The 18599-nt window shown below is 42.9% G+C and overlaps 2 protein-coding genes across 3 annotated transcripts in view; both read left to right on the forward strand.

Annotated features, from left to right (window-relative positions):
• Positions 1 to 18599, forward strand: part of PIK3C2B (phosphatidylinositol-4-phosphate 3-kinase catalytic subunit type 2 beta) — a 515998-nt gene that overhangs the window by 148564 nt on the left and 348835 nt on the right. The window lies entirely within an intron of this gene.
• On the forward strand, positions 1886 to 8222 carry PPP1R15B (protein phosphatase 1 regulatory subunit 15B). 2 transcript variants are annotated; one of them, XM_060231370.1, is made up of 2 exons: positions 1886 to 3882; positions 7809 to 8222. In XM_060231370.1, exons 1-2 carry the CDS (start codon positions 2599 to 2601, stop codon positions 8019 to 8021), a joined length of 1497 nt encoding a protein of 498 aa, XP_060087353.1. In that variant the 5' UTR covers positions 1886 to 2598; the 3' UTR covers positions 8022 to 8222. The 2 variants fall into 2 exon arrangements, with proteins under 2 accessions (XP_060087353.1, XP_060087350.1); XM_060231367.1 differs by having other exon boundaries at positions 1898 to 3891.

Below are 18599 nucleotides of genomic sequence, written 5' to 3' on the forward strand. Positions count from 1 at the left end.
TCTAAATGAAGCCATTTTTTGATGTTACAACACCAATGTTCTATACAGCCTGCTTGCTTGAAGGGTTGATAATGAGGACAGCTGAGAGTTGATTAGGCTTGAGAGAATGTGGAGAAATAGGCAGACAAATCTTGGCTCCCAAAAACTTTTATCATTTGGAATACTGTGGGACCTGGAGTCTCCTCTTTTAGAAGGGCGGTGATCAGTTTCACCTCTTTGAGTTGCCAATTTCTACAAGAAGGCAGAACATTCGTTCCATTTAATGATTGCATTGAGAAATGCTGCATTCAGCTATTAATATCTTAACTTCTGCCCAATTTCTAATGACACTGTAACTTCCTGCATGGTCTGATTAAAGTTGACTAAGTGACAGACTGCATCAAGCATGTTCTTTTGCTTTCTGCAGTACTGATTTGCAATACTATCTAACTCCTGAATTATCCAGTTGGCTTGGGTGCTCTGAACCTTTCCAACAGGATTGCCTCCTTTTGTGGAAGGGCATCTCTTTTGCTGCTTCTGGCATAGCAGGTACAGATTCAACAGATACAGCTTTTTACATGAGATACAATGGTGAAAACTGCACATAGTTAATTTCTGGCTGCCTGTGTCTGTTCAAAGCATAGTTCCTGGTCCCTGTCAGAAAAGGAAACCCTAATGTGGAGTGGCTTCAGGTGAGTAATCTTGCCCCCAAATAAGACACATGCCTAAATGTGTACAATAACAAAACATTTTGATCTGCTGTTTTATTGGCAGCTATGCCTAAATTTGTACAATATCTGTACAATTGACAGCTAAACCTAAATCTGTACAATAACACAACCAGGTTTTCTGTCTGCCTGTCATTCTCACAAATACTTCAAAATACATTAATCCTGAATTACTGTATACTAACTGTATGTTATCTGTGATCAGTGTTAGCAGGATGCCTAACATTAAACCAATTTTGCAGAATCTCGTAATTTCGAGTGTGTTAAAACACATGCAGCCCCATGACTCATAAAATAAGCCTGTGATAGGAAACACACAGCCATATGAGACCTTTATCTCAATTCAGAGGCAGGAATACCTCTGAATAAAAGATGAAGCCACACAGGAGCTGTTGTTGTCATGTCTAGCTTCTGAGTTTTCTAAATACAGGCTGGCTGCTATTGGAAACATGCGATGTCATGTTAGATTCCACTAGGGCGACTGATGTTTGAGGCCATGGTTACCACTATGTATCACTATTTGTACAGTCTTGCCCTTGTGCCACTCAATACACACACGAATCTGCCTTATCATCAAGGTCAGCACTGCCTGCCACATGCTGGTGGTGACTGAACCTTGGAACGCATGGCATACTGATGCTCTATTACTGAGTCATGGCTTCTGGTAAAGGTGTTACACTTTTCTACACAAGGGTGTTCTCATCTCCTTTTAACTGCTCTGAAGGGCTGAAAAAAAGAGAAAGGAAGGAAGAAATCTCGAGCTTTTGAAAACTCTGCGAGTTGGGGGGGGGGGGGGGGATGCCCAATCCCTCCTCCCACCTCGATTCCTCACGGACTCCTTTCGCACGCATGTGTGTGAACTATCGTCATATGAGCCTGTTTAAAGAAGTGTTTCATTTCAAGGCGGCTTCTAAGGTTCTTTCGGTTCAGGCCCGTAACGGGGGGGAGGGGGGCGCTAGGCCCCTCTACCCACCCACCCCCTGCAACTATATGGCTCCTCCTTTTGCTGCCCGGTCCCCCCTCCCGCTCTGGCGGCCTCCGCCCTCCTACGCGGCGCCTTACCTCCCCCCCCCCCCCGTAAAGCGCCTGCTCCCGGGGCTCAGTCAAGGAGCCCCCGCCCCCCATCAGCTGATAGGCAGGAAAAAGCACAGCGAGTCTTCTGCCGGCTCCCCTGCGCTCTCAGCACCTTCAGTCCTTCCCGTCGCGGGCGCCCAAGCGCTGAACGTGCGATGAGCGCCAGAAAGCCGGTAGAGGGCCCGCGGGGTGGGGGGAGGCGCCGCAGAGGAGAGCGGGAGAGTTGGGGAGATCGGGGCGGAGGCCGCCAGAGCGGGGCCCCTCCACCTAAAATGTTATTCCCTGCCCTCCCCCTCTAAAATATCCTGGCTACAGACCTGTTTCGGCTACCAATAAAACAGTAGGTCTAAATGTTTTAAAACCTAACAGGCTGATGCAACCACTGCTCTGAGGCGCCGCCTATTACCAAAGGTCTCTACAGGCGTGGCCGCGCTTCTGCAGGGAACCAATAAGGTGCCGTCGACTCCGGGCTGCGTCGCCCGGTTGTTAGTAGAAGCGCCGCCTGGTCTTTAATTTTCCCTTTTTGGAAGAAGGCAAAGAAGAGCTTTTCTTTCCTGTCAGCGCAACTGATGGAGCGCCTGCGTACTCGTGAACCGTCAGCGGAGTCTTTCGGCCCGCAACTCAACCGTTGAGCCGTGGGGCCGGCGCCATTTTGTTTTCCCCTTATTTAACGAGCCGCCTTGGACGATGAGGCGACCGTCTTGTGTTCTTTGGAACATGGCGCGGCCCATCCTGGGAGGAGGAAGTCACCGCATTCTTACGAAGCCTAGAAACCTCACGGACGGGAAGAACAGGCTGAGGTAAGACCCAGCCGGCCATGGAGCCGAGCAGGGAGCAGGAGCCGGCGAGCTCTTCCCTCGGTTCTTGTCCGTCCTCTTTGCCGCAGCCCCAACCTGACGCCCCGTTTTCGTGGCTGCGGCTCTTTTCTCAGCTGCTGCAGCGTGTCCTGCCCAGTCCGTCCACTTCTGTCCTCCTATTGAAGGCCGAGGCCCACGCGACCGACCCCGAGCCTTCTTTGCCCGTGTGGGAAGCTGCCGAGCTAACCCCGCTTCTTGTCAAGCACCACTTCGGCGTGGTTTCGTCCTCCTTCGTGCTAGGTGGCGCCGAAGAGAACCCGCTGCCTCGGGCCTTGAGTGCCTCTTGGGAACAGCTGCCCGAGGCCCATCATCTCTGCTCCAAACTGCCCGATATCTTGCGGCAGGTGCAGCTGCGGGGCAGCAAGGTGGGTCTGGATGTGCCGGATCCTGATTATGGTTATCATAGCTTGGAGGAAGAGCAACAGCGGGGGTCCTGGGCACTGAAAAAGCATGCGGGGCCTTCAGTGGATTATTGCGAACTAGATCTAAAGAAGCCGGACCCTGGAAACACCCGTGAGCCTCCCGGTGCGAGGCATCCCTGCGAGGAGGCCGGAGCTGCAGCCAAATCCATCCCCGATGAGAACTTTGATTTAGACCAAGAGTTGTTCCCGGTGGAGGCCAGACCGGCGTGTGCTAACAAACTGATAGATTACATTCTGGGGGGCGCCTGTAGCGGGGAGGAGAGCGAGGAGGAGGAGGACTGGGATGAGGACGAGGATTATGATGATGGGTTTGATAGTGAAGGTTCCCTTTCGGAATCTGACCTGGCCAGCCAGGAAGGCGAGAGTACGCATCTGTGGAACTCCTTTAGTAGCCTAGATCCTTACAACCCTCAGAACTTCACAGCTGTTATTCAGACTGCTGGAAACGAAGCCAAAAAAGAACTTCCTGGTGAGCCAAATAGGGTAGAGGATGTGGAGGATTCTTCCTCTTGGACGGAAAGTTCTGGAGAGGAAGATGACTGGGATTCTTGTGGCCTAGATGAATCTGAAAATTTAAAGCTGTGGAATTCTTTCTGTAACTTGGAGGATCCTTATAATCCTTTCAACTTCAAGGCACAGTTTCAGACTGCAGAAAAGAAAGTGAAGCATGGCTTGAAAGGACCAGTAGGGATGTGCCTTTCTCAACAGAGTGTCTGTTTTAGTTGTCAAGTGCATGTGCTTGATAACTGTGAGCCTGAGATTAAGGAAACTGTGAAGCATGGCATCCTTTCTAGAGAAAAGTGCATGAAGAATAAGAAAAAGGTATGGAAGGTACTTATTTGTATTTCATTATGAGTGACATGTCTTTTAAATATGCATGTACTAGTTTTGTGTCTACCTGCATGGCCTAATGGCCAATCAGGGCAGCTTACAACAAAAGTAAACAGATGCTTGTGTGTTGCTGGTAAGATTCCAGAGTTAAGATAAAATTGCAATCTAAATTGTTTAGTTATCCAGTAATTTTGAAACGTGAACTCCTAGTGTAATCTTTTTTTACAGCACACTGAAAAATATAAGGTACTATATGGTTTATGATTGTGTACCTCATGGGGATCAAGGTGTGAGGCCAGGATAACTTGCACAAATCTTTGTTCTGTACTCTTTTCTGACACTGAATATTGGCACTGAGAAGAAACATATAAAACATAATGTGGGCATGTCTTGTCCATTTCCAGTACCCAGCTAGAAATCATGTTTGAGAGTATTATATATACTGAGTGGAAAACACACTGCATTGTTATTTCTTATATAAATAAATATAAATAAACTTTTTGCTAATACAATACTAAAATAATCAGAATGGAAAGTTTGTGTATGAGGGCTACAGGTTTATTCCCAAAAATCTAATGTCTGCTATCATATTGCTGGGCTAAGAACTTTACTTGCCTTTCAGGGTGTCCCATCATTTTGTCATATCCTATTTATTTCTGAGGCATGAAGTGATTGGCTTTCAGAAGCACCAGGCACCATTCTTTTCATCTAAGTAACAAAAATTGTTACCATGTATCAAGTTTTGCAAGGACAATTGTGTCAATTCATCTACTTGGCTGACCACCCCCACCCACCATGGCTGATGACCTTATGCTGGAAGTGGTACCAACTAGCATGGGAGACTCTGTGCTTGTGCAACAGCCTGGCTTTTCTTGACCCTGATTATGCTTTTGACTACTAGTGACCCCAAACAGCACCTTGCAAGTGTTTGAAGCACTGACAAAGCACTCTTAAACACCTTTCTAAATCCATTTGTAGTCAGTGAGTATAGAAGGATGCAACTTCCAAGACTGTACTGTAAATCTGTTTACAAATGAAGCCTTGAGTCAGAAACATCTTTGAATATCACTGTGCTATGCCATGAAGCATAGGCCTTTCAGAGCAATTTCATATCATTGCTTGGCTTGTACTATCAATTCTGTTGTTTCCTTGCTTCTTGAGGATATCTGTATTGTAATGTTCAGGCAAGTGCCCTGGAAAGGAGGCATAAAAATTTTCCAAATAAATAAAGTCATAGAAGTAAGTGTGAAGGTTGATATGCTGCTAGAGAGCTAGTTTGGTGTAGTGGTTAAGTGTGTGGAGAACTGGGTTTGATTCCCCATTCCTCCACTTGCAGCTGCTGGAATGGCCTTGCATCAGCCATAGCTCCCACAGAGCTGCCCTTGAAAGGGCAGATTCTGTGAGAGCTCTCTCAGCCGCACCTACCTCACAAGGTGTCTTTTGTGTGGGAGGAAGGTAAAGGAGATTGTAAGCAGCTCTGGGACTCTGAGATTCAGAGTGAAGGGCGGGATATAAATCACAAAAGTACTGAGATACTCTTACTCAGTGGTCCCCAACCTTTTTGGGACCAGGGACCGGTTTTGTAGAAGAAAAATTTTCCACGGCCTGGGGAGGCGGGGAGATGAATGGTTTTGGAATAATATGGTTGTTTCTATTATTATTCTATTGTAATATATAATGAAATAATTATACAACTCGTGGCCTGGTTGCTAACCGGTCCATGTCCCGGGGGTCAGGGACCCCTGCTTAACTTAAAGAAAACCATGTGATCAAGTTCTGAAGTTATAAATTCTTGAGCATGCTTTCTCAGTTGAAGAAACTATCACTTTTCTTTATATTGGAAATAATGTCTGGAGTATTTTTGCAATTTTCCTTAGTTTTGTGCCCTTGAGGTTAGGGACAAATAATTGTTATGCTTTGACATGCATAGCAATGCATTTTGTCTAGATTTTCATGGATTGTTGTCTTGCTGCTTTTCAGGCATTGGATTTCTAAAGTCTCTGGAGCCATAAAATTACACATTTTAGCTTCACCTTCCCTGTAAATCACTTGCAGTGAGTTCTCTCAGAACAAATTTCAAACCCCTTGTGCATACTTTTCTAGTGACACAGTAAATGAAAACAGATCTGTATGCAATATATAGCATAATATTACATGGACAGGTAATGGCACCCTGGAGAGCATTTTAGAATGATGTAAAAGGTACGAAAGGGATAAAGCACAGAGGGAGAGGCTGATGTAATTATATAGCATACTTGTGCTGCACCTTTAGTGTGGAGGTAGTTACTCATTTTATTGGAAGGGATGCAATAACACAAAATACAAGTGGGTTGTAAGTAGATCTGAATGTGTTTTAATATGTAGAATATATAAGTACTTCTACATATGTTTAATGTGTAGGAGTAGTGGTCATTGTATAGGGACCTGTCTGAGGAAAGCCGTGTAGATTAGCGTAGTTCTGCGTGAAACTCAGGATTTGTGACTGTAAAATGGTTTTCAGTTTGGCAGCTTGTATTATCAAGAATGACATTAATGCCATTTATCAGAAGATGACTAAGGGCTTCACACTCCCCCTGAGTGCAAAGCACATACTGAGTTGTTTTCATGTGGTGCTCAGATTATTCTGACATTGCTCAGGGATGAGTTTGAAATATGAACCCAGTAGAATCCTCTGAATCCCAGAGCCAGGAGGCGGCATCAGGGAATGACCTTGACATCTCTGTCCTGTTATTGGGCCTCTAGGGGAACTGGTTGGCCACTTTGTGAGATCATGCAGGATAGCTTCTTTCCAGACAATGGAGACCAGTTCCCCTGCAGAAAATGGATGCTTTGGAGAGTATTTTTTATTTATTTATTTTTTATTTAATTTAATTTATATCCTGCTCTCCCCACCAGAGGCAGGCTCAGGGTGGCTCACAGGTTGGGGTCAAAGAATGACCGAACAAGATAAAACATCGATAAAACATAGGAACATAAAACAATTATAAAACATCAGTTATAAAACAACATATCAGTAGGTGCTAGTGCACTATAAAAGTTAATTTTGATGGTAGGAGTGTAACTGAATGATCAGTATTAGATGTTCCAAAGGGACCCCAGATCGCCATAGCATGGTAGGAAGTTGAGAGTGGTGTTAAATTTATGGTTTATGGGCTTCATCCATTGATGTAGAATTTGCTATCATGGGAAAGCAAGGTTGGAAGAGTGCCATTTTACAGGCCCTGTGGAACTGAATTATACCCCACTGAATTCCCTGTTCTTTCCAGGCTCCATCCCCAAATCTCCAGGTATTTCTCAACCTAGCTCTGGAAACCTTACCCCCTCATTTCCCCACCAGCAGCCAAGTGGGATTTGGCAATCCTAGTGAGATGGGATGTTGAACTAGATGGACCATTGGTCTGATCCAGTTGGGCTCTTTGTATGATCTTATGAAGAATGAATCCTAGGATGGTTAGCTGCTCTGTTCATTATTTTATTTTGGATACTAATAATAAATATTTTTTTCTGAAATAAATGGCAAAATGGGAGAATAGCTCTTCATAAATCTCTTTAATTCCCTAGAAGTCACTTTTTAGGAATATAGAAGTCACCTTTTAGGAATAATGTGCTTTGAGCCATGTTGACAATAAGGGAAAGAAGAGCTTTGATGTGATTTTAGTGTTTATATGAAGCACAGATGCTTCCCACATGCATTCCAAGATAGTTCAATTTGGCTATCATACAATATGCAGTTTGACCTTCTGAGTTGTATCAGACATTGTACGTGGATTCTACAGTGGCCTTCTCTCATTATGTAAGCTTGGTAAATATATGCAGGTCTGTGTATGTAATGTATTTTTATATTTTAAATGATGTTTTATAAAAATAGATGCTCCATAAAATATTTGCATAATTAGATTTAATCTAATTTATTATAGGTGGCTTTCGTAGAAGAAGTTACTGAGTATTACGTGAGCAATGAGGAAGATCGCAAAGGACCCTGGGAAGAACTTGCGCGTGATGGGTGCAGATTCCATAAACGAATTCAAGAAACTGAAGATGCTATTGGGTACTGCTTAACAATAGAGCACAGGCAGCGAATAATGCAAAGGCTCCAGGAAATGTGTTACAGAAAGCTTGATGTTTTCTAGCAGCTTAATAAACTATTTTAACTCACACTAATAATACTTATGAACCATCTCACAAAAGATCACCTTTTCTAATAAAATGGCAGCTGCCTACAAAGATCTAAAACTGGAGGACATGAAAAATTAATACCACATTCCAATACTCTGCCAATAAATATGCTGTATGTATCTGAATGTGGTCTTGAAATAAACTTTGTTGGGTAACATCAGGTGCATAACTGTTCTTTTTTAAAGCTGAGTGTCCTTTTTGGCAGGAGCCAGTCTTGAGATGCCTCTCGTTGCCATATATGTGGATTTTTGCACTTTTTAAAAGGAAAAATATTTTGAAAGTGTATTTATTGGGTTTCAAACCCAGCTAAACAGTTCTGGTTTAAAGTTTGTAAATTGTAGTTTCTTCTAATTTTCTTTGAACTTGCACATTGAAAATATAAAATTTTTATTGTTCCTGTAGCTGAAATGAATTTCATTTTTTCAATCTTGAATTTAACATTGTCTAACCCTTTACATAAATAACCATTTACATACTCTCTAATATCAAAACGCTAAAATTTACATAATTTATTGCATCTTTGGTTTGATCTAGTTTGTTCCAAACCACATGCAATACTTTTGTACAATGCTATTATTGCATACAGATACTCAAGTCAATTTGGAAACTACAGCATGTTGGTCTGCTATGAAAGCAGTCTGAATTTAGGCTGTCATGAAAGTAGGTAACAGTATAATATGTTGTCTTTTTCCTGTTTGTTAGTATCTGACAAGATACTGCATTCTGTTCCACTCTTAAGCAAAAATAAATGAAAATTTATAGCAGTTCTACATGTTGTTATCATATAGGACTTGAAATCAGCTAAGCACTATAGAAAGCATAGACAATTTAAATCAGTCTGCTTCAGTACTCAGTTGTGCCCAATTTCATGGAAAATACAGGTATTAGCTTCTCAAAACTTGTAACACTTAAAAGATGTTTACAAAAAAACCCCAGTATTAATATAATTATATAGTGATATTCTTGGGAAAGATAATACTGAAATTTATCATTAATGCATTACTCTGGTACCTTCCAAAGTGTACTGTCAAATAACTAGAAATTGGAAGAATGTTTGGATTTAAACAATTACTTCAACGGCATAAATAAGCATTTTCAAATAGCACATCTCAAGCTATTAGAGTGGATTCAGTAATCTATAAATGTTGGTTTAGTTTAATTTGTTTTCATCTGTAGAGTTGTGCTTGAGTACTGAACATGGTTCCGTATGTTGCTGTCCCTTGTAATTTAGAAGACAAACTGGGCACTAGACAGAACTAAACCCTTGAGTTACACTAAACAGAACCATCACTTTGGAATCAGAATTAGCGTTTTACTTTTATGTAAATTCTGTCTCTTATTTTCACAAATTGTAACAGGAATCGTGCATTTATTTTGTTTTTGCGTACAGAAATAGTTCAAAGAGCTGCATTCACCCTAGCTTTACTATTTACATATTCCCATAATGCCCGTGGAAATTTGCTGTTCCGCTTTAACCATCAGTACATGGGTTTCAAAAACACATCTTTGATATATTTGCATTGGGGAAGAGGGGCTAAGTTCTGTTAGCGAGAAACAAATGACTTGGATCCACTGGAGTAGATCAAGTGGGCATTCTCTATTGCATTAAGAAGGGGAGAGGTGAAATGTGCTCTGTGGACAGTGATACTTCAGTCTGCAGAAGTATTCCAGGGGATCCAACCCAGTATGTTCAAGTTTTGATGTGGGGGGGGGGGGCGAAATGTAGCTTTACTGTTCACGGAATCTTTTATCTTGGATCATGCTTTTCCTGAAAGGGTGCCTTTGCTGGAGTACATCTCTGTAGAACTTCATTGAGCCATCTCTAGAGCTGACTTGAGAATGAGTCCCACATATCCAAGAAAACCTCCATAGGATCAGGATGCAAAAAACGTTATTCTGAGAGTACAAAGTCTTGTGCCTCAAATATTCTCTCTTCCTTGTCAGCTACAGAGTAATAGATAGAAAACAAGTCTGGCTCTCAGTTTGAAGCCATAAAACCCAAGAAACATAATTCTGAAATATTTTTTCATCTTCAAATAGTTTTTTTGTGTAAATATTTAGTGGTGCTAAATGTGGCAATGAAGGATGTCTTTCAGCATCATTTGAGTATGAGACATGAAAATCCAATACTTATAACCTTTAAATCAAAGCTGTGATTATTGAGAATTTTATTTTTATATCATTTTAGAAAGGCAAAGGTAGAGCCTAACAATCTTATAAATTCACTTTATACAGATTTAAATCAATTTGCTTACATTTAATTGGATTTTTATATTTAAAGTTATTTCTGTATATAACTATTTAAAACTAATCTGTTAATTATAATAAAGAGACTGTGCAAGCTGTCTGTAAGCTTATGTGTAGTTAATTTAATTGTGCTGTCGTGTTACATGGTAGTGGTGTTACTGTTGAAGTGCATACATTCGCTGAATGGTTAAGCAGCCTTGGACTCCATAAGCCTTTAGCAAAACAATGATAGAAGATGAAAAAAGGCACTAAATCATCTGTTGGTATATGAGTATCCAGACTTTGTGTTCCCTTGCAGTCACTCACCCTAACCATCTAAAACATGAAGCACTGAGCAGATTTGAGAAATTAAAGTTGAATTGTCCAAAACAACCAAATGAGGTAGGTTTCTGTTGAATTAGGTGTTGCATATTTTGCCATCTTTTGGACAATTTACGTGAAACAGCTGTACAAATACAAGGCATCCTTGTACAGATCTCTGCAGCCTGTATACAATTTAACTTTCTGTTATAATTCTTAGATCTACTAAGGGAACTGATATCTGTCATCTTGAGATCAGTTGCAATTCCAGGTGATCTCCAGACCCTACCTAGAAGGAGGAAATGGATACTTTGGTGGTTGAAGTCTACAGAATTCCCTTCTGAGGTCCCTCCCTTCCTCAAACCCCACCATTCCCAGCCCTCACCTTCAAATCTCCAGGAATTTTTTTTAATCTAAAGTTGGCAACCATATATCCTCCTCACCCAGCTTACCTTTACAGAGCCAGTTTGGTGTTGGGCTTAAGTACGTGGACTCTAACCTGAGAGAGCTGGGTTTGATTCCTCCTCCACATGCACCTCCTGGTGACCTTGGGTTAGCCACAGTTCTCACAGAGAATTTCTCTTGAGTTCTCTCACCCCCACCTAGCTCAAAGGGTGTCTCTTGTGGGGAGAGGACAGGAAGGAGACTCCCGAGTGAAGGGTGTGGTATAAATCAGATCTCTTCTTCAGCTAAACATTAGAAAGAACTTCCAGTTCAATGGAACAGGCTTCCTCAGAAGGTGGTGGCTTCTCCTTCCCTGACAGCAATGCTAATTCTGTGAATTAGGCAGATCATGAGGAGGGCAGGAAGGGTTGCATCAGTGCTTAGTTGTGCCCTTTCTTACACGCCCAGGGAAATGCTGGTTGACACTGGGGTCAGCAATTTTTCTCCAGGCCACTTTGGCCAGGGATCCTGGAGGGTTTTGCCATCTTTTGGGCATGGAGCAGGGGTCACTGGGAATGTATGTGTGTGGGGTAGGTAAATGTGAATATCCTGCATTGTGCAGGGGATTGGACCAAATAACCCTGGAGGTCTCCTCCAACTTCATAATTCTTTATCTGTCCCTCTGTCTTAAATTTTCCTTCTCCCTCCCTCAATAACCTCTGCCTGGGAAAGCTGTGGCACAGTTGTATACTGCCACAATTCCCTGCCTCATTTTTTCCTAAGCCAGCCCCCAACCTACCTTTTACCAACCTCCCATCTTCAGCTGTATGCATTATTTATTTAATTTATATTCTGACTTTCTCCACAATGTAGACCAAAGCTGTATACATTATTCTTCTCCAACTTTTCATCCACAGAAAAACCCTGCGAGGTATATTAGGCTGAAAGTATGTGACTGGTCCAAAATCACCCAGTGAACTTCAGCAAGATGGAGATTCAAACCTGGGTCTCCCAGTCCCTACTCTGAAACTCTAACCCCTATACCACACTGGAAATCTGATGTTATTAACTGTAGAAGCTATCGGGCTTTTTGGGGGGGGGAGAGGTTGTATAATTGGAGGAATGGAGTTCTCAAGCATCCACATTCAGAGTTTAGTGAAGAGGTCTGTTATACAGAAATGCTGTGGGACTAAATTTTTATCCTGTTCCTCACTGCCTCTAGTCAGAGATGGAAGGGCTGGAAACTGAAGATAAAAGATTAGTTATTCTGCATTCAATATAAAATTTATAACAGGGCAGTCACAAAAGACAATATATACATAGTTATTGTACCTATCAAATTATTTCTTTTGATATATTTGCTAACTCTAAAGTAGAATCAATACATTTATGTTCGCAAACGTCTTACTGAGCCCTGTATTCATGTCTTTACAACTTGCGGCTTCTGAGGGTGGGGGAGTAAAGGTTTAAAGCTTGTTTAAAGTATGGTAAGATTTTTGGCTGTGATTTGGATTAGAAAGGGGAGAAGAGAGACTGGGTTCTTGTATAATAGCATGAGAAAAAAACAATAGCTGGGCTGCATCAGACAGTGGCTGGCCTCTAGGAAGCCCACAAACAGAGTCTAACAGCATTACCCTGCCTGTGTGCCCCAACAGCTGATGAGGCAATCTACCTTTGGTCTGTTAGAAATCTATCCTGAATCTTGCACCCTTCAACTTCAGTTCTAGGTTCTAGTATTATGGGGAAAGAGTTTCTCCCTGTCTGCTCTCCACACACTGCATAATTTTGTAAACCTGTGTTACAGGGTGGCCAAGCTGTGGCTCTTCCACACATATTGCGTTACTCTTGAAGCCCCCACTGCCCTGTCAACTGACTTTGAGAAGGCATTTCTCTATTTTGGTGTAGTTAAGTGTGCGGACTCTTATCTGGGAGAACCGAGTTCGATTCCCCACTCCTCCACTTGCACCTGCTGGAATGGCCTTGGGTCAGCCATAGCTATCTCAGGAGTTGTCCTTGAAAGGGCAGCTGCTGTGAGAGCCCTCTCAGCCCCACCCACCTCACAGGGTGTCTGTTGTTGTGGGAGAAGACATAGGAGATCGTAAGTCGCTCTGAGTCTCTGATTCAGGGAGAAGGGTGGGGTATAAATCTGCAATTCTTTAAAATCACTTTGCCAAGCCAGTTGGCTTGGCTTGGAGAATGCATTTAAAGTTAAAGTTGATTTCTTCCCACCTCTCTCTTTCCTATCTATCTTCCTCCCTGAAACACCTGATGTTCATGTCTTGTGGCTCTCAAATATCTGACATTTATTCTATGTGGCTCTTACATTAAGCAAGTTTTGCCACCCCTGCTCTATTATGTCTCTCCTTACATGCCCTTTTTCTAGACTAAGCAGCGTTTTAACTGATCGTCATAGGGCAGCTGCTGTAGTCCACTGATCATTTTAGTTGCTCTTTGCTGCACCTTTTTAAGCTCTTCAATATTCATATGATGTATGAATGAAAGAGGATCACAGAACACAATGAGAAGCTTTCAGCTAATCATGAATTGTAACACTCCAAGGAGAGCACACTAATGCAATGTGTGACTCTCAAACTCTCCAATGAAAGGCATGGCAAAAAGATCTATCACGGCATGCTGACACTAAATAAGTCCCACCTGATTGCAGACTTGGACTCTTGCAACAGTCGTGTCTTCTACAACTATTGCAATGGAGCAATGAACAGCCACATTCCTACAAATAGCTGTTAATTGCTTCTGCACCAGGAGAGGAATCATGGGTCACATGAAGGTCCAAGGTGCACACAAGAAGGCATTGTTGGATGGATGATGACCCATTGTGAATTCGGTGCATGCTATAACATGCACAACATTCTCCAGTGACTGCACACTGCTAACATATAATATTATGAATTGATACATTTAGCAGTTCAGAAGTTTTCATGTTTGAAGCCTGCTAATTAAACAAAAAAACATCAGAATTAAAATGTCCTATTCAAGATGTTAAGAAATTTGACACATTTCTAGTATTTGTCACAATTCATTTCAAGAAGGCAGAATTTTTGCCCAATAGGAGAGAATTTTAAAGGACTCACAGAGCTGAGCTGTCAGGTATCCCTAGTTCAGTCTACCAGTATGGTGGATGTTCTGTTTGTAGATATCTTCCAACGTCATAAGTTCATGACCTATAATGTTAGGTCCTTTTATTTTAGTAAGTGGAGGCAGAAGTTACAGGACAGATAAATGAACAATGGTTCATCCTAATTGATAAAAGCATAGGTAACATTTGGCAACAGAAAGGCTCTGAGTTATCTGCCAAGAATGCTGTCATGTGGCTTCCATTCTTCCAAACTGGTGTGTCATCTAGGGATCTAAACAACTGGTATGTAATGACAGTCTCATTGTTTCTAGGTCTTTGAAACCAAACATAAACATCTCTGTCTTTTACACATTGTGAAACCAAGGCACAATTTAATCAAGAACAAATTTCAGGTTTGTGGGACATTTTTTAAAAGTGTGTTTAGCTTCTGATTTTTCTTTATTTACAACTGGGAGCCCACAATACATCACAAGAAATTGGAACTCCACCCCCCCCCCCCCCCGCAAACACACACAGTCTCCCCCTTCAGAACTCTATCTGGGGCTTGACCAGGCTGGTTCTCCATCCCATTTACCTTTGTTCAGACAACCAGGTGCTCTCCGCATTCCATCCCTTCTAAGTATAGTTATGTCTCATTCAGGCAGGGTTTTGCTAATGAGTTGCTTTTTTTCTTCAGGTTCTTTTAGAGACTTTTTAAAAAATACCTGGGGAGTGTCCAAAGTAAGTAAAGTCCCCTAGCTTATCTGTGGTGGCCTAGTGGCTTTCGTAATTGATATGGGGGTTAGTCAATTTGCTATTAGCTAAGAAGAATGATGATAAAGTGTTCATCTAGCAATTTGTAAGTGGCAGGAACTGATATTGTAGATCTTTCCTGCATTTCCTTCCCTAATCAGTCATTTTCATCCCTCTAAAAAATGTTTCATGGGATCATGGGACCTTTGTAGATTAATACCCACTTGAAAAGGAGGGCTGTTCTGAAGAGGTAGAAAAGGACAAAAGAGCACTAACATCGCTGCAGCTCGACTGATGCAAGAGGGAGGAGAGAGCAACTCCAGGAATCAACTCTTTGTGGAGTTGTAAATGACTGTTAGAGGCAGGGGAATATAGGAAAGATTCACAATCCTTGCGTCCATGCATTGCTGGATCCAGCCCAAAATGTATCTTTTCTATATGATGTATCAGTTATCTGAAACTACCAAAAGTGATGAATAAGAAAAAGGGCCTTTACTTTAAGCCTCTGTTATGTGTGTAAAGATGGTAGGCCTCTGGTAGACTGACAATGCAGTCATAATTATACTCTTCTATGTCCTTTGAAGTCAATGGGCTTAGAAGGGTATATCTCTAGTTAAGATTGCAGTGTGACTCGTTGATGCATTGGAATTACTCCATCCACATGACCTCATGTCTTCGAATTTGGCACCCTGTAGTATAAGACAACATGGTTATTAGGAAAAAATGAGGACCTGCACCCCCATGCACACCTTTGCTTCCTGCCATCTCCTCCTACTTTTGTGACACTCTCCCTCCTGCCATCTTTTTTTTCTTACTCTCTCCTCCATGCCTGTCATTTTATCACTCTCTTTCTGCTCCTCACCCATCACTCTCCAAGACACTCAGTTCTCCTTAGGGTTGCCAGCTCCAGGGTGGGGAATTTCTGGAGTTTTGGGGGTGGAGCCTTGTGAAGGTGAGGTTTGGGGAGGGAAGCAACTTCAGGAGGGCATAATGCCACAAACTCAGGGCCGGATCTAGGGGGGGCAGAGGGGGGGTTCTTGCCCCAGGTGCTGATGGAGGGGGGGCACCAAATTGGGTATGGAGTCCATTGTATTCTATGGGACCATAATGGCCCAAAAGGGGGCATCATTTTTTAACTTTGCCCCGCCCCCCTCAAAAAACATGTAGATCCAGTCCTGCATAAACTGCACCCTCCAAAGCAGCTATTTTCTCCAGGGGAATTTATCTAAGTTGTCTGGTGATCAGTTGTAATTCTGGGTCATCTTCAGATCTTACCTAGAGGTTGACATGGCTAATTCCCCTGGCAGAAAAGGCTACTTTGGAGGGTGGAGTCTATGGCATCGTATCTATTTGAGGTCCCTCCTCCCTCAAACCCCACCCTTCACAGGCTCCACCCTTTAAATCTCCAAGAATGTGCAACCCTATCTCTTTCCCACTCAACCGCCAACCCACTCAACCATTATCTGCCCCTCTGTCTTTAGCTTTCCATCTCCTTTTGCCCTGCAACTCTACCAGGGAAAACTACAGTCTTTCTACAAAGTAGGGACCAAAGCAGCTTTTATTATTTTCTCCTCTTTATCCACACAGGTTTGTCTGAAAGTATATGACTGGTCCAAAATCATCCAAGATTTTGGGTGAGGGTTTGAAACTGGTCGTCCCGGACCCTACTTTAAAGCTGTAACCTCTTTACTGTGCTAGTTTTCAAAGGGTGGTTGCTGTTGAACAGTAGCAAGCCTAGTTGAATCATGCAAGTCAGATGGTATCAAATCATCACCCAGAGGTTGCTGCCAGCCTCCAGGTGGAACTTGGTGATCTCCCAGAATTAAAATGGAACTCCAGACAACAGAGATCTTTCCTCTTGATGAAAACAGCTGGTTTGGAAGATGGACTTTGCCATTATATCCAACTGAGACTTCTCCCCTCCCTAAACCCTGCTTTCCTCAGATACCACCACAAAATCTCCAGAAACTTCCCAACCTGGAGCAAGCAACCCTAATCAGGCCTGACTGTAATGTGTCCTTCCTCTAAGGTCAAAATAGGCCTGTCTTTTAGTGACAGAACCCAGTGGAATACTGCACCTAGCAGCAAACACTGAGGGAATCTGCTGCTTAAAGCTACAGGGTACTCCTTTTACCATTTTTTTAAAGCCCCCAATGGTTTGTTTTTTTGTTTTGTTTTTTAGATTTCAGATTTTTCTCCAACCTGGGGCCCTTCTTAAGTATGTAAAAATATCTGTCACAGCTGTTCGTTCACAGCTTCAGTCACTGGATTTAAGTACTGATTGACCAACTTCAGTATTAGAATTTAAGGTATGAAAATGTTGCACCGATAGTGAGAATTTGATACAAAGTTTGTCAGAGATCAGCATTCTATCACTGAACAAATCAAGCTGTGGATGGGCCAGTCTGTATATGGGACTTCTGTTTTTCACATGCTTGTATCTGACTCTCCTCTCCTTGACTCTCCTCTCCTCCAGACAGCCATCACTAGAATTTCCATATTATAGAACTTAACAAATATGAACAAGGAGAATAAACCTCCAGCTTAGTCTATCACTTTTGGGATCCCTGAACAGTATAGCCCAGGCTAGCCTGATCTTGTCAGACATTGGAAGCAAGGCAGGGTTGATCTTGGTCAGTATTTGGATGGGAGATCACCAGGATCATGATGCAGAGCCAGCCAACGGCAAACCACATCTCTTGCCTTGAAAACCCCACCAGGCGTTGCCATAAGTTACATACGACTTGACAGCAAAAAAAAGAGAGGATCTCTTAAAATTTCCAAATGTCCACCTTGTGCACTAATCCAGTGATACTCTATGGCTCATGGAGACCCACATTTGCAATCACCATTGCCAAAAGAACCACATTTGCTCACATCCTTGGCATGAGGCCCTACACCACAAGGAGGCTCTCAGTTTCTCTGCTTCCCAAGTCACTTCTCTAGCAAGAATGTGATCCTAACATAATTGGACGATCTATGGCATCTTTTCTCACTAGGTGGCAGCAAAGGCTTCAAAATAACCAGAACAGGAATAAATGCAGCATTTGTTTCAGGTGTCTTTGTGCAACCTCCCAAGTAATGGTCCCATGGTGATCTTCTTCATGGTCTCTGTGCTTCACACTCATGGGATAGTGCGCCTGCACCGATCCCCGAATCGGTACCTGAAAAAGCCCGGGATTTTTCCGCGCTCGGCGCCAATGGGCATGCGCAGGCGTCCCAATGCGCATGCTCACCGGCGCCAGCACGGGGATCCCGCCAGTTCCTTTCTGACCGCTGCGCGGAGAGGTTTACCTTTCTGGTTCCCCGGTCGGTGAGAATTTTTGGCCTTGCCTTCTTCTCGTTCTTAGCCCGTTTATTGTTCTTAATAGTTAGTCAGTTCGTTAGTTAATAGTTAGTTAGTTGTTGTTTTAAAAAAAAAGCGTTTCTTTGTCCGTTTGGCGAACTGCCCCTCGGGGTAATTCGCTTTCGCTTTTCCCCCGCTTTTTCTCTCAGTCGATTCTGAGTAGTTTTTTCTCGCGGCTACCTTCTATGGAAAGTCGCTGGGGGTTTTTCAAGCGCTGCCGTGCTTGCGGGAAAAAGATCGCCCCTCCGGACGGCCATTCCCTTTGCCTGCTGTGCCTCGGAGAGACGCACCGAGTAGAGGCTTGCCCGCACTGTCTCCGTTTTTCGAAGCAGACAAGAAAGAACCGTGCGGCCCGGTTATTGGCGGCGCTAACCGAATCGGCGCTTCGACCTCAACGACCGATGGAGTCTTCGGTACCAAAATCGA

The sequence above is a fragment of the Heteronotia binoei genome, chromosome 2, assembly GCF_032191835.1.
Source record: "Heteronotia binoei isolate CCM8104 ecotype False Entrance Well chromosome 2, APGP_CSIRO_Hbin_v1, whole genome shotgun sequence".
NCBI classification, from domain to species: Eukaryota; Metazoa; Chordata; class Lepidosauria; order Squamata; family Gekkonidae; genus Heteronotia; species Heteronotia binoei.